At 42.7% G+C, this 16,492-nt stretch overlaps 1 protein-coding gene across 1 annotated transcript in view; it reads left to right on the forward strand.

Moving 5' to 3' along the window:
• The first annotated feature begins 1,572 nt into the window (after window positions 1–1,572).
• The window catches only part of antxr1c (ANTXR cell adhesion molecule 1c), a 66,755-nt gene continuing 51,835 nt past the window's right edge, over window positions 1,573–16,492 (forward strand). The window contains exon 1 of the mRNA XM_030078328.1: window positions 1,573–2,210. Within this exon, the coding sequence (XP_029934188.1) occupies window positions 2,050–2,210 (161 nt within the window). The 5' untranslated portion in view covers window positions 1,573–2,049. The remainder of the gene's footprint in view (window positions 2,211–16,492) is intronic.

Below are 16,492 nucleotides of genomic sequence, written 5' to 3' on the forward strand. Positions count from 1 at the left end.
GAATCTACGAACAAGTCCAGCTGACCTCGATTCAACTCTGAGTGGATTCCATATTGGGCGTACACCCTTAAGCCCCTTTACATCCCAAGGCCCTTGCAGCACGACCACAGATTTTTGATGCCTCATGCTTCAACCTAGATGAACTTTTCGACGATGACGCCAAGCCGAGCACAGCACACACTGCTTCCTAAACGCACAAGTTCCCCATAAATCTTTTACCCAGAGACAGAGCTGCTGTGGAGGAAGAAATAATCTCATTGGTTGGCCTCAACGTTAGCCTAAAGCTCTAACACTGGGAGGCCTCATGCTCTGCTGCTAACTGGAAAATATCCAATCTAGTCAAACTAATCATACTAAGTTATCTCAGTTAGCTCCTGTTACATGTGGCTGGGTGGCTGAGTGTGTAACTGTACACCTTGTGAACGTGGCTGCTTTTGTCTGGAGCCAGTGAAGTAGGCTGATTGAAATAAAGGGGACATGAGATTTGGGTCTTTTTTCATGTGCATGTTTTTCATGTGTCGGGTTTTGTGATTTGAGTTTGGGTTGGAGATTTCTGCCAGTCCAGTTTTCAGTTTTTGTTCCTTTGTTTAGTTCTTTTTTCTCTTTTTATAATTTAGGAGGGAAGAACTGGACCCGTTGTGAAGTCAGAGCAGTTTATTCTCCTTCTTTTGTTGTGTTTGGCCAGTATTGTTTGTTTTCCATTGAACTTTGAGTATTCGTCTTTTCTCCCTTTATAAACACTCGTTTCCTTGATAAATCAGTAGTCGTGGCGTCCGTGACATGTTTCGGTCTCCCAGTCGAGTCGTTATCTTTTGGGAGGCCGTTTCACGCCACGGTCCTGAACCTGAAATATTTTATTCTTATTTTGACCAGAATTCTTCTGCAAGTTAGCCAAGCTTTTTTTTTTGTTTTTGGCATTTATCTATTTTTGGAGAATTTTTGTTTTTCCAACCAAACCCCGCCCTTCCTCCCTCCACCACCACTCATCCTCATCACAACTGTGGCAAATGGATAATAAATGTCTAGAAGGTGGTTTACTCAGGTATTTTGTGTGTGTGTTTGTGTGTGTAAACAAGCTAATCAGCACATTGCTTGTTCATTACAGCCCCATGCTAACAGCCTGTCATTATGAAGGTGTAATTACAGAGGCTGGCTCCGCTCTGCTGGAACTAACTGGCAGGTCAGGCGGTGAAAACCAAACAAACTTGTAATAACTAATGCGGACAAAGTGCAGACAAACGTGCAGCGCGGAGGTTTGTTTTCAGCCGGTTCCTCCTCTCTCTTTCAGGCTGATGGTGGAGGATGGACAGATTTTTTTTTTTTTTTTTTCAGTTGTGCTGTGTCCTGCCCTGCGCTGTTTTTCCCAAAATGCGCAAGTGAGGGAGGCGCAAAAATGGGATCTTGACCCATTTTCTCCCCCTCCCTCCCTCTCTCTCTCTCTCTCTCTCTCTCTCTCTCTCTCACTCACTCTCTCTGTCTCTCCTCCTCAGGATGAAATCTGAAACCTGGACCATTTCAGCCAAGTCTGTCCCCCGGGCTCCCAGTTCCTCCAGCGCCAATATTGCTCCACATTACCCGGCTCCATTTTACTTATTTAGAGCAAAACCAGTTTTGACACTTTGACAGGAAAGTTTTATCCATTTTTACAAACCACCCATTCCATAGTTTACCCCTCTCCCATTGACAAGGTTTGGATTAGTTTCTTCAAAGATTTTTTTTCCTCTCCTTTTTTTTTCATCTGTTAACTGCACGTGGATTGTAAAAGTAGGTTATATCTGAACTTTTTTCCCCCTTTTTCTTTCCCGTTGAGAGACAGCATCCATCCAGCGGGCATTTTCAGCGGCATGCGTGCGGTGATGAGTGGAAACTGAGCACTAAACCGGCCGAGCCTTGCCTGCATCCTTTCTTTTGTCCTTGGGGCATCTGGACTCGTGTTGTTTTGCATTTTCACCCTTTTCTCTGGGATGTGAGAAGACACTGGCGTCTTTTTCTCGGCTGTTTTCTCCAAAGGAATAAACTTTTTTTTTTCCTTTTCTCTCTGGAGGAAAAATGATGGCGAGAGTTTTTTTGAGCATGCCTCTTATCCTGGTTTTGTTCGGATTATTTTTGCTCTCTTCTCCATCCGCAAGAGCGCAGCCGGAGCTTCAGGAGGAAGAGGAGGAGGAGAGTTCGTGTCAAGGGGCTTTTGACCTGTATTTTGTGCTTGATAAGTAAGTGGAGCCAGCCTGGCAGCGTTTTCTCTCCATCAGGACAGAGGGCAGCTGTGTAGGCACCAACAAGCCTGAGCTGCCCGGTCCTTTTTCACCCTGTAATACATGTTTAGAAAGAAATGCAAATATCACAGCAAACTACACCCTATATAACACCTTGCAGCAAAGTGACAGCATGTAATATAATAATAAAGAAGTTTTTTTAATGGGTGACAAGGAAGGATAATATTGAGTAGTTCATGCTGTAAGCTTCTATTGGAATATTTTAAGAGTATTATAGGAATATTATACAACATACCAAAAAGTGAGTGTAACGTATTACTGAGTGCAACAGACATACACTGTAAGCACCTATAAGACTATTACAGTGATGCCACATAGGAATATCATAGGATTATTACGTGATATCATAAAGGTTACTATAAACTACCATAGACACATCATGAGTCCCTATAGAAAGACACGAGGCCAGCGACTTTTTCTTAAGATTAAAGTGGCAACGCACAAAAATGAAGCCTCATATGTGTATTTTCCTATACATGTGCAGTTAATTTATTTATATTCATTCACAAATGGTTTGTGTTATTCCGGTGGTGCGCGTGCCAAACACGCCAGCTGTTCCCAACTAATTTTACAAGGGATGAGATGAATGATGCCATCGGTCTGGATTCTTGGTTGTTTATTAAGAAAAAAAAAATGTCATTAAAAAATCAGCTTATAGGGTGTAATTTACGTCGTGTGTGTGTGCGTGCGTGCGTGCGTGTGTGCGCGCGCGTGCATGCGTGTGCACGTGATGACGCTGGAGAGGAGGCTGAGATGCACGGTGCAGTTTTGCTGAATGAGCAGAAAGATGAGTGATGATTTGGAAGCTCATAGGATGATCTCTCTCTCTCTCTCTCTCTCTCTCCCTCTCTCTCTCTCCCTCTCTCTCTCATGTCTGTATGCCTGCAAACACTTCACAGCACTAAAACCCACTTCCTCTTTTTTCTAACTCTCCTGAAATATAAAAATAAGATTTAAAAAAGCCCCCCTCATGGCGGAGGGACTTTTTTGTCTCCCACACAAACCTTCATCCTGTAGGGACTTTTTCTTTTTTCGCTCTCTTTCGGTGACCATTCACCGTTCACTCATTCATTTCCATTCTGTCCGCCCACATAGGAAAAATGTTGTGGTTGTGACATCTCAGCGCCTGGACTTCAGCAGCTGGGCTCAGACTGCTGAGGAGAAAATAAAGTTTCAGAGGGAAGAGGGAGAAACTTCCTCGCCTTCCCTGCAGCCTCCATTTTAGAGCTTATAGTGCAAGTCCAGAGAAAAGTTTATATGGCCTGTCTCAGAGGACCTTCAGTCCTGCCGTGTGACTCACCAGCAGTCTGAGCTCCCTGCTCGAAGGTGCTGCATCTCGCATTTTTAACACCAGTGAGTCATTACCACATTCATTTTGGGACATTAGAGTAATCACTGTAAACAAGCACGTCAGCCTCTGCTGGATCTGGTTCACGGCACCAAGGTGGAGCTGCTTTCCTCTGCAAATCCAAGCCTGCACAGCTTTATTCTGGCTCCAGCATGTCATTTTAACATCATCATCATACTTGTAAACGAGTGCTGATTAATCAGTTAGTCAATCAGTTATTACTTTGATCATTGAGGCCATTTACAAAGTAAAAGTTGAAAACATTTGTCGATTCCAGCTTCACAAATGCTGACTTTGACATGGTTTGCTCTGTTTTCTGTCGTTCTAAAATTAATACTTTTGGTTTTTTTGGGGGGTTTTATTGGTTGCTGGTCAGACCAAGGAAGCAATCTGAAAGCATCGCTCTGCGCTCTGCTAACGTGTGAATGTGCATTTGTCATTATTTCTAACGTTTGAACGACAAAGTGAGTAATGGAATACAATAATCGGCGGACTGAGAGTGAAAATGATCGTTATTCGCAGCCCTAGTTATGATTTAACACTGTCTTTCCGTGGTCTGAATGCAAATTGGCTGTTAAAAGCAACAGAGCGGCGCCAAGAGGGGGAGGGGCGCCAAGTCGGGAACAGGAAGCAGCAGGGTTTTATGGGAAATGGGGCCTTCATCTTGAGAGACAAAATGCTACTCATTGCACCTTTAAAAGCCTATTAGCGGATCTCCCCTGCGAGGCACTGAGACGGAGAAATGAGACGTCTCGCACGGCGTTCACGTCGCCGCCGGCTCTACGCGATATCACATGTGGCGTCTTGTTCAAACTGCATGCGTTTTGACTACATTTTGATTCAAACCCCCCCCCATGTTTTGGCAGCATCATTGCCTCGCTGTACCCATTGAACTCCACAAGACCTCGGAAAAATTTGGTCGGGATCTGATTCCCCGGCTCATTCCAGAGGAGCAGTGGTCTTATCCAGCGCAACATCTATGGACCCAAAACACGAGACTGGTCCCCAGATGTGGATGGCTGCATTTGGCAAAATAAAAAAAGACACATGCTGCAAATAAGGAAACAACTTTTTTTTTTTTTTTTTTTTTTTTTTGCAATCAGTTACTATTGTTAGTTCGCCTGCGAGCTTTGTTGCTTACTCAGGGGTGACTAACAAGGTTTAAACATCAGCTGCAGACTTCAAACAGGGGGGAAGCTCATTACTAACCCCCTTCGCACACACACACACACACACACACACACAAACACACCCCCCCAGGCCCGGGCCGGTTTTATGAGACCCAGGCTGAACTCGGTGCTCCGGTCGATGCATGTGGAAGGCGTCAGGATCGCAGCGTGCGGTGCGGACGCGGCACGCAGAGACACCAGCGGAGGAAGTTGGGGCTCATTACAAGCCTGTCGGAGCCGGCCTCATCTTCAGCACACGCTGACTTTAAATTGCACTCTGTAATCCAAACAGAACGCTGATTTGGGGGCCGCAGCGCCGCAGCCTCGAGTCAAAGTCAGGGTCGGGTGATTTCACTCGTTAGCCGATGCATTTCTGTGGTTGAAGGTGAACTAATCAGGGAAACCAGCTGCTCTAAGTGTTGGGTTGGAAGGAACGCACATTTGTTTTGGCAGATCATCATCCCTCCTTTCCATGTGACTGGACACCGCCGGTATTTGGGCACCATGAGTACTGACACAGAGTGTGTCTGCAGGCACACTAATATTTCAGTCTTAATGTGGTTAAAGTTTGGATTCTTACCCATATGGTGGTATTTACTGCTTTATGCGAGTGTAATACATCCACCAAGTTGGTTCAGTAACTCTGTCCCTGTGGTGAGAACCAGATCTCATGAATTAAGCAGATACAGACAAAAAAAAAAAAAAAAATCTGGATTTCGAGCGATGACACAAAGATGAAAAATTCTTGTGAAGGATGCGCAACAGCACACGTTTATTTTGGTTTTACTTTCAACGCTCTTTTCAGCTAACCTGAGATGGTTTGTTACGCAGAACCATCTGAGAACTGTTGGAAACTATTTGGAAAAGGGCAGGCACTTTCCAAATAAATAAATAAATAATTGGCAGGTGATAGGGTGAATTATCTTTCTAACGCAGGCTAACTTCAACCAATCAGACCAACAAACAGGACAATGTATTAGGAGAGCGATGAAGAGAAAACACGAAGCCACAGTCTGAGGAACTTTAAAAACTGGCAAGCGAGTCGGTGCAGCGAGCTATGAATTCAATGAACGAAGAAACACTGCAGTTCTGACATAACTGATGCTTTAGAACCCTGCTGTCTTCTTTAGGAGCCGCCACTTTGGTCATTTTTCACTTTCATCACACATAAACCACACCTGTAGCTGCCACAAATGCATAATTTTCTCGCAAATCCAGCTGCCTCACAAGGTAACGTTTCAACCCCCGGCTTTCAAAGTGGTGGAACTATTTTCTGCCACTGTATCACCCTGTAGGTTGAATACGGGTTGGCGATACAGTGGCAGTGCTACGGCAGAAAATAGTTCCAGCATTTTCAAGCGTGTGCTGACGTGCATCTTCCAAAACATTCAGTCAAACGCTCAAAATCACGTTGCTTTCCATCACTCTCCATTTAAGTTGTACTGTTTGTTAATCTGATTGGTTGACATTAGCCCGTGATAGACAGATGGTTCATCCAATCATCTGCCAAATAGTTTTTTTTTTTTTTTTTTTTTTTTTTTTTTTTTTTGGAAAGTGCCCGCCCTTTTCCAAACAGTTTCCAACAGTTTACTGATTTCTCAGGTGGTTCTGCGTAACAAAGCATGTGGTGTGTCAGGTTAGCTGAAAAGAGCGTTGAAAGTGAAACCAAAACAAACGTGTCGCTGTGCATCCTTCAAAAAAAAAAAAAAAAAAAAAAAAATGCAGCTTTGTGTCACTGCTCAAAATCATAGACCAAAGTTCATGGACCAAACTTGGTGGATGTGTTACATGAACCACCACGAGTAAAAATCTGAACTATCGCTGTGTTAAAAAACTGTCGTGTAAACTTCTTTATTATTGTCAGGCTAAACGGACCCAACAGCCAGATTTCTGCTGCATGTGCTTTTTCACTTTATTTGACTGTATTTACAAAGCAAACAACAGTGAGGCGGTGCAGCCGAGTGACAGGCAGTAAAACTGAATTATTAACTCCCTGTGAACTGGTTGAGTCGACGTTTCACGAGCTTCACTGTAATGTGGAGCGAAACTGCTGCGCTGGCTTGTAAAGTCGCCTGCGATGGCATTTACTGTAGACTTGGGAGGATGATGTCACGCCACGGCTCAGACACGTGGGATGTTTGCTCTTTATGACTCGCCGTATGGGTGATGATTTGTGTGTGCGGTTGCTGGTTTGAATCCTGAACTGATTGGTAACACACTGGGCTTGAGCAAGGCACTTCATCCGAACTGCTCTGTGACCTCAAAGATTAATCACCAAACTCTTCATGGTGTCCTGTAGGAATATTATAGACTAATGTCAGTTTATATGATAGTCATAACTATGAAAATATTAAAAAGCACACTAACAGCGCTGTGAACTCGCTGACTGCCACACACAGCCTCTGCAGGAATATTATGGATAAAAAAGAAGAAGAAAACGCCCCCTAAAAAAAAAAGAAAAAATATCAAAAAATACCAGAAAATTAGAAAAGATTAAAAAAAAAAAAAAAAAAAAAAAAAATCCTCACCTAAAAAATCAGAAAAAATATCAAAAATACCTGAAAATTAGAAAAAATATTTAAGAAAAATCACCCCCTAAAAAATTTGAAAAAAATATCCAAAAATACCTGAAAATTAGAAAAAATATTTTAAAAAATTATGGTGGAATATTTTAAAACGTGATGCTGGATTGATGTCACATTTCTTGTGTTTAAATTCTTGAAAGGCCTCTCAACACTGTTCAGAGGCCTTTCATAAGCATTAAAACTATTCCACATTTTGCTGAGGACCTCCTGGGAGCTCTTCACAGATCTCTGGGGGTCCCCAGACCCCACTTTGAATACAAAAGTGGCTGAACTATAAAGCATGGCGGTGATAAAGAGGAACATTTGGATTCAACATTTATTGTAGGGCTAAATGCAGGTTTAAGAAATAACGAGTCTGCTCAATGAAATAAAACATTATATGGGAATTGGGAACATGTGTCCTCTGGGCCGAAGCCACACCCACCAGTTTGTCACACAAACACACACTCTGAAGTTGCTCACGGCGTGACATCACATGCCTGAAGTCTGTGTTGTGGTGTGTGTTACACAGAGCTCAGTCAGACACAACAGAGCAATGAACTGGTTTCCCTGTGACTATAACCCAAATAATCCCAAGCCAACCCGAGCAGGACAAAAAAAAAAAAAAAAAAACACATTTTATTTACAGAACATGGCCGGTGGGCCGGTGATTTCCCAGCACAGACCGATGTCGTCTTAAAGAAACACACCAAGATTTAAAAGTTGAAAACATAAACGCCTGAGTCATCCATGTATCCCACAGCGCTCAGTGCTAACACTTTAGCATAAACTATGTCAGGGCAGCTAGCACTATCCCAAGTAGAAGGCTGATGTTTTGGTAAATTAATTGTAAATGTTGGTGGTTTCATTACATGGGGTGACCATTCATACATTTTTTAAAAATATGCAATATATTATAAAACTCAGTGTACTGTAGCATCAGGTTTATTTTGGAAATATTTCAGCCGAGAAGCCATGTTTGTTTGTTTTGCACAAAACAGTTTCTTTTCATATTTTGTGTTGAGTAATTTCATAAAAATAACTGCAAATTTTTCACAGCAAAACACACACAGCAAAAAAGTTAGCATGTAGCGTGAGAGCCACTGATCTACTGGACACGTGGTTGGTTTTGTTGTCGTCTGATCACCTGACTGACAGCTCGACCGACCAGCCAGCCTGCCAAGAACCTGTCTTTACACCTTTCAGCCTCACCCCTTTATACATTCAGAGATGTATATTTGCATAGTCAGAGCTGGCAACCTGCTGTTTTGTTTAAAACACGGTGCCAAAGAAGTGGCTTTGGGTGTGTTCATATGTTAGATTATAGATTTTTTTTTTTTTTTACTGGGGAAAAATATTATCCTCATTTCCTGATGAAGACAGCGTCTTTTTTGTGGATTAGGCACAAAAATGCAAATTAAAAGACCACATTGCATTCTGGTGCACGGCAGTTTCCACACCGCCGCTGTTGCAGTTGGATTTCTGGAAAGGAATATGAGCTGTGCAGGGAGAGGGTGAAAAAAATAGTCCTCATAAATGTAGTATTTTATCCTCAAAACAGATATCAGTGATGCAGCCTGACAAGCAGCCTCCCTCTCTCTCCGTCTGTTTAAGATTCTCTCTCTCTCTCTCTCTCTCTCTCTGGCTTTCTCTTTCTATTTTTCTGTTTTCCAGCAGCTTCCCATTACCTCTTTGCTCGGTATTCCTCGCTGGCCGACTTGGCCTCACTGCAGTCTCATTGTTTTCAGATGCAAAGACGCACCGCGCTCCAACAGTCCAGTGCTGCCCTAATAACAGCCGAGTTTCCGCATTTCACAGCCATTTTTCTGTTGTTTTCCTTTTCAATTTGTTGTGAGAGACAAGAACGCTAATCCTGGCCGCAAAATGCTGTTGTTGTTGATGATCTAGTCACGAGTTGGCGTCCAAAATGGGCGTTGGGTCATGCTCTCCGAAACCAGGCAAACCAGCAGAAAGCCCAAACTACAGCTGCAGCCTATAAATAATTCCAACATGTCAAGACCTTCTAACTCTGGAATGAGACATGTTTTTTTTTGTCATTTTGTCCCCTTTGCAGTATGATGGAGAGCCAGCACTCAGTCGCTGTTTGGTCCATGCGTTCAGCAGGAAGAAACGCCTCGTTAAATGTTATTAATCGTTTTGAAAAGCTCCAGGTGATTCAATGAGATATGGCAGGGCTCTGCAGCATATTGCCATCTCTTTCTGCCATATTTGAGTTTCCGCTGAGCCCGATAATGAAGCAGAAATCTAAAGAAAAAGAACACTAATCCTCTGAAACCCATGGCCTTTTGTTTTAAAAGTGTTTAAAAAAATACATATTTTATAGAATCACTACCTATAGAAATGCATTTTTGTTGGAAAGCACCCCCAGAAAGTCAAAAAAGTACATTCTGAAATGTAAAAAAATAAGATGAAAAGGAGAGGAAGATGACTACCAAGAAGAAGATTGACACCTTGTGCTACAGAAGCCACCTCTTTATGCATTTCCCTCACATCTGCCATGCGTTAGTACCGCACACAATCCTCTCATAAAAACTATACAACAAAATCCAATCTGGGCCATGTGACACAGGACTGGAATATGTCTCAGCCAGATAGTTACCATTACTTTTAATTGTAATTGACCGGCTGAAATTACTTTCTTTTTCCAAACAATTCCTCCTGGCCGTGGACCAGAAAGTGCAGCGTTAAGTTCAGCGATCTTGCAGTGAAGAAAAGGACTTCTGCAGTGGCTGTAAAAGTAGGTTAGTGGTTTTAAACTAACAAATCCTTGTGCCCAGTCAGTTAAATTGGAGCGCCATCATTGGCTGCAGGCTGGGGTGGTGTGCGTCGGCACAGCTGGAATGGCAGATCGCCTCCCGAGCGGAGTTGTGTTTTTTTGCCTCCCTGCTTCGACACTTTGAACCGTGAGAACGAAGCTGAGTGCTGTTAAATCCGCAGACAGAAGTAGCTTTTTCCCACATGCCATCATCCTGTAGCCTTGTGGGACAGAAGTGCTTGTCCCGCTCGGGGTGGAAGGGGAGATAGAAATGGATTGGCTTGGCAACCCAAAGGAATCAAGTCGAGCTGCAATGAATAGCCTGTGTCACGGTTTCAGGCCTCAAACCATTAATGACATACCGGCCCATGTCAGAGTCAGGGAAATGGCAGCATATTGAAAAATACATCCAGCTTCAAAACGATCAATCCAGAGAGCCTCTCTTGGTTTAATAAGGAAATATGAATCACCTCCTACTGGGCCGAGAGAGAACTTCCGATTCTTAGAAAAGAAAAGGCGGCGTGAAATCATGTGTAGCACATTCTTTGTTTAACAGGGAATAAAACTGTGACTGTGCACCGACAGGAAGGGATTTGATTCATGCACCTGGAAGGATCTGCAATAACGCTGCTCTAACACTGTCGCATTTTACTTTGATTTTGTGTCACATTGCCTGGAAGAGGCTGCAACGTGCCGCGACGTACCACTTCAGTAATAGTTCAAAAATGTTCATCATTCCTACTTTTGTACATGAGAATTACTATTTCCTCTTTTCAGGCACAAATTAAGGTCTTTTGAGGAAGACTGCAGTCGGCAGTCAAAGCATGTCAAGGTAAAAATAAACATCACTACCTTAATTTGTGCCTGAAAAGGGGAAATAGAAACTCTCACTTCAGCATTTATCAGCCATCATGAACATCTGTGATTCTCTCTCTCTCTCGCTCTCTATTAGTCTTGTTTCCCATCCCTGAGCTTTCACTTTCTCTCTATTTCTCCCTAATGTCTTTCTGTCTCATTGCCGTAAATCTTGTTTTCTTCCCTTTTCTCTTATTGTTCTCCTTCTTTCCAGCTGAACTCTGCTCCATACCCTCTGATTCTCCTTCTGCAGATCCAGCCATTGCAGTCTCACCAGGTCAGCAGAAAAAAAACACATTGATTGAAAATGACTGAAGGTGTTTGTAGTCCTCAGATCCCCCGGGCCCCTGGGGGACATCTAGCAGAGCCCCTGTCTCCTCTCTATACGCTCTGTTTAGCACCACTAAACAGTAATGATGCGTATTACTTCCTTTGGTTCCCATTTGAAAACCATACCCGACTTCATGGAAATCAGTCATAGTGAAGCAGGGGAATAGGAGTTTGAATATCTGAAATTGTATATGCTGAGAAGAAGAAGGTAGAACAATGAGATGTGGAGGTGTTTGAAAAGGCAGTTTGTATCTTGAATCAGAGGGTCTCCTGAGGTCCAACAGGAATCGACAACCAACTAGAGGTTGCTCCTTTTCGACCAGGTCAAAAAATGGGTTAAGGCCGTGTCAGAATCAAGACCAGAGTAAACTGAGAACTGTTTAAAAATGTAGGCCACAAATGGTGTGCATTTTGTTCTAAATGCAACAGTAAAGGACCATGCCACTGATTCTGCAAGTTTAGCATATCTATCTTCATGTTCCTGCTGATCTTTTCCCAAAGCGAGCAGTGGGATTTTAAAACCGCCATGTCATTTCTCCTCCCTTTCCTCCAGCCGCTGGTTTCCATTCATTCCATGAACTTTCAGAGACTTCAGACTTTCTTCACTCCAGTTTTCCATCAGCGGGATAAGTCCTCCACATGAGTTTTCCTAAAAGCAGCAGCACTGTTGTGTTTTCAGGGATTTTTGAAATTGTGGCGTAGTGAAGCATTCCCTCCGCCAGGGAAAATAGTCCCCGGGGAAACATTTGCTTTCCACAGCCAATGATCAGTTCTATGGTTTATGAATGTTGAGGATTTTGTTAGCCACAGAAACAGAACATTATAAGGCGGCTGTTTTATCCAAAAACTTTAATTTGAAAATTGATTGATTTTGATCATATGTTGTGAAATCCTTCATAACCAAGCATAATTTCCAAATGGTCTGTTGTGATGGAAAATGTGGGGAAATTATCGTAAATGGGCCAAATATTCAAAATCAGTGGTACGGCCCTTTAAGGACATTCTTAGAAGTGAATGGAAACGGATGCAGATCTGTCTGCAGTAGCACTCTACTGTGACTTTCACCACCCAGTTATTTAATGAACAGGATCTTTACTGAATGGGAAAAAGTTGAGTCTGCATCCAAAAGTTGACAAAGACAAGTCTAAGGTGTAACAAAATCTGTCTGAGTAGAATGACGGTCACGATCTAAAGAACCTCTAATGGTTCCTTAATGGCTCCTTTCACTTTTTGGTTTAAGATAGCCCTTGGAAATCAAAATTCACAAGAAAAGCATGACAGCTCGCTCGATGGAAAGTTTTGTCGGACATGAAGCGAGCTGTGTTAGTGTTAGTGTCTGTCAGCGGTCTTGTTTTGTTCGTCTGTGTGATTGAGAACAGGCTGCGGAGGACGTGCTGCAGCCGTCGACCTCATGGCGATTTCAGCGATGGTTTCTGTCTTGTTTTGGCTGTTCGGCTGTTCGGCGGTGCTGGTGCTCGGGGCTGTTTTGGCCTGTTTGCCAGCTGTGTGGGCTGAGGCAGACTCGGAGGTCAGCAGAGTATAACTTGGCCTTGCCGTCGCAATTCTCATCGAATCATCGCCATGTTTCCTCTGGCAGACGAGCTGCACGACAGAGCCAACAGATTTTTCACATTATCTCATTCCCAGTTAACTAAACTCGATCTAATCCCACAGATTATGTTTCTTGATCTGTCTTTGTTGCCTCTCTTTCCCAAATCTGTCTTTCTCACTTGACTCCCACTTGGCATATACATGCTATTTATCACACATATTCAAAGGATCTATCAGATGGGAAACACTTGAGGAAACACTGGAAACAGTTTTCGATGCTTCGCTATGACATAATTTCAAACTGCTGTTGTCAGAGACTCAAATGCGTTGTTGGCAAATTATAAAGGCCCTTGCTTCTGAAAACCTTTCCCTTCTATGCCCAAGCCCAAAACCTCTGAACTCGTCTTGGACCATTAAAATTAGATCAAAGAAAGCAAGGGAGGGGATAAGGTGCCACATTAAATGGTTTCATCAAGAATCTCAGAAGAAAATGGCCCACTTCCTTTCCCAACGCTGTTTTCACAGGTGAGTGAAAACTGCAAGCTAGGCCTCGGTCCCACGACTGCAGCCACCTCAGAAAATGTGCCGCTCCAAGGCAAACATGACCCATTGTGATTCAGATTTTTTTGGGGAAAAAAAAGATAAGCAGTCGAAAAACCAAAGTCCTCAGATTCACCCTGGTGTTAAACAAATACTCAAAAGCTATCCCCACATCCCGACATGACTGGTAGATGAAAGGAAAGGAAAGGTTTAGCCTAATTTTGGTCTGTTTTTTTAATCCCTGAGTACTTTTCCCTTCTTCTGTTGCCTTAATGGAACAAACTGCACCGCTGGAGGAGTTGGCTCCTGTCTTTGCCTCAGGTCAGAGGCCTCTCTCGCTCCCTCTCTCTCTCTCTCTCTCTGTCTCTTTTTCTGTGTGTGTGTATTGCTTTTGTGCACCCTGCTGTAATCCCTCTGTGACTATTTCTGTTTATGCTGCACATTTTGTTGAACATCCAGCTCAAACACTCCTCCTCCTCCTCCTCCACCACCACCTCAAGCCTTTTTTTTTTATTATTTTGGGAGGACTTTGTTTAGCTTGTAAGGTCTTGTCCTCTGTCTTTGCTCAGTCAGCCTCAGAGGAATGTAAAGCCTTGATGTGGAGGGAACAAGTCGTGTCATTAGAGCAACAACACCGAGAATCTGCTGATGAAGACGGTTCAGCTGACAGTCACTCCGACGACCAAACTAACTCTGACTCATCAGCTTTCGCACCGTGATGTTTGGTTGACGCTTTTATTCCAAGTACAGCAACCAGGCGTCCACATCGTCTCAGCATGGGTGGCCTCACAGGGAACCTGAACCCGAACCCTCCAGCCTTGGCGGAGGGTTTGGGGAACCTTTCCAAATGAAGTGGTACTCCACAAGATTTTTTCTTGATTTCGGCGATAGATTTGGTGATCAGCTTTGGTGTTTTGCACTCAGCTGGAAGCACCGGCACAGCCAACACGTTCCAACAAGAACTCCAACCCTCTGATACGACCACATGACGTTGGGTACGACCAACAGGAGTGTTTTAATATGGTCCAAAGGTTTGTTCCCTGAGTGAGGTAGCTAGCAGGCAGCTAATATTAGCAAATGTTAGAACACTAAATATTGAACTAGCTCGCTACTAAAAATATTACAAAAACTAAACAAAAATACTTTGTTAAGGTTAGGAAAAGGTTATTATTAAGGTTACGGGAAAGTTTGGTCTAATGGTTAAGTTTAGGAAAAGGCTATTAAGGTTAAGGGAAGGTTTGACATAATGGTTAAGGTTAGGAAAAGGTTATTAAGGTTAAGGGAAGGTTTGGCATAATGGTTAAGGTTAGGAAAAGGTTATTAAGTTTAAGGGAAGGTTTGGCATAATGGTTAAGGTTAGGAAAAGGTTATTAAGGTTAAGGGAAGGTTTGGCATAATGGTTAAGGTTAGGAAAAGGTTATTAAGGTTAAGGGAAGGTTTGGCATAATAGTTAGGCCTAAGGTTAGGAAAAGGTTATTAAGGTTAAGGGAAGGTTTGGTCTAATGGTTAAGTTTAGGAAAAGGTTATTAAGGTTAAGGGAAGGTTTGGTCTAATGGTTAAGTTTAGGAAAAGGTTATTAAGGTTAAGGGAAGGTTTGGCATAATGGTTAAGTTTAGGAAAAGGTTATTAAGGTTAAGGGAAGGTTTGGCATAATGGTTAAGGTTAGGGAAAAGTTATTAAGGTTAAGGGAAGGTTTGGCATAATGGTTAAGGTTAGGAAAAGGTTTTTAAGGTTAAGGGAAGGTTTGGCATAATAGTTAGGCCTAAGGTTAGGAAAAAGTTATTAAGGTTAAGGGAAGGTTTGGTCTAATGGTTAAGTTTAGGAAAAGGTTATTAAGGTTAAGGGAAGTTTTGGCATAATGGTTAAGGTTAGGAAAAGGTTATTAAGGTTAAGGGAAGGTTTGGCATAATGGTTAAGGTTAGGAAAAGGTTATTATTAAGGTTAAGGGAAGGTTTGGCATAATGGTTAAGGTTAGGAAAAGGTTATTATTAAGGTTAAGGGAAGGTTAGGTGTAACAGTTAAGGTTAGGAAAAGGTTATTATTAAGGTTAAGGGAAGGTTTGGCATAATGGTTAAGGTTAGGAAAAGGTTATTAAGGTTAAGGGAAGTTTAGGTGTAACGGTTAAGGTTAGGAAAAAGTTATTAAGGTTAAGGGAAGTTTAGGTGTAACGGTTAAGGTTAGGAAAAAGTTATTATTAAGGTTAAGGGAAGGTTTGGTGTAACGGTTAAGGATAGGGAAAGGTTATTATTAAGGTTAAGGGAAGGTTTGGTGTAACGGTTAAGGTTAGGAAAAGTTCATGGTTAAGGTTGCGAAATACTAGCAAACATTTGCCAGCAACATTAGCTACCTTGCTAATGTTAGTTACCAAAAAACAAACTCTGCTCTAGCTTGGGTGTGAACTCCGGTCAGCTGAGTGAAAGGTCAGGAGAAGGTTTGTTGTAGCGGTTAAGGTTAGGAGAAGGTTTGTTGTAGCGGTTAAGGTCAGGAACCATCAGCCAAAGTTCACCAGCCAATATTAGTGAAGGTTTGCCATCGTATAAGCTAGCTTGCACCCTAAAAACTCTCTCGGGTTTGAACTCAGGTCGGCTGAGTTAAAGTCACACTTACACACTAAAGTCATACACACTGTGTCGCTCCCCTGATATTACACCAGTGTCATTTTTTACAGGACCACTAGATGGCACTTAACTTTCAAATGTAACTATAGGTCATAATAACCTGCTGTACAGAACGACCTAAGGGGTCATTGCAGCAGACAGTCTCACAGGAAAGGATTTACAACCAGCTTCGTGTCAGTATAATGTGGGTAGAATATGCAAATGAACAGTGTTTACCTTTCCTCCATGTTGCCTGCACACAAAATCATCAGCGCCACCTGGTGGACTTTTACAAGCTCGAGCAAACTACAGATCGGCCTGACACATTTTTTGTCAGCGGTGGTCTGAAGTGGAATCGCGTTACTGACACGGCAACTTTACAGTATGAAAACATACAAAGCATGATGTTTTTATGAGGCCCCGTGCATTCTGGTTGTTGTAGGTTTTCCACCTTTTGAACCAAAGGGAATACCACAACCCCTTTTTTTT

This window comes from Myripristis murdjan, chromosome 19 (assembly GCF_902150065.1).
Source record: "Myripristis murdjan chromosome 19, fMyrMur1.1, whole genome shotgun sequence".
Taxonomy (NCBI): Eukaryota; Metazoa; Chordata; class Actinopteri; order Holocentriformes; family Holocentridae; genus Myripristis; species Myripristis murdjan.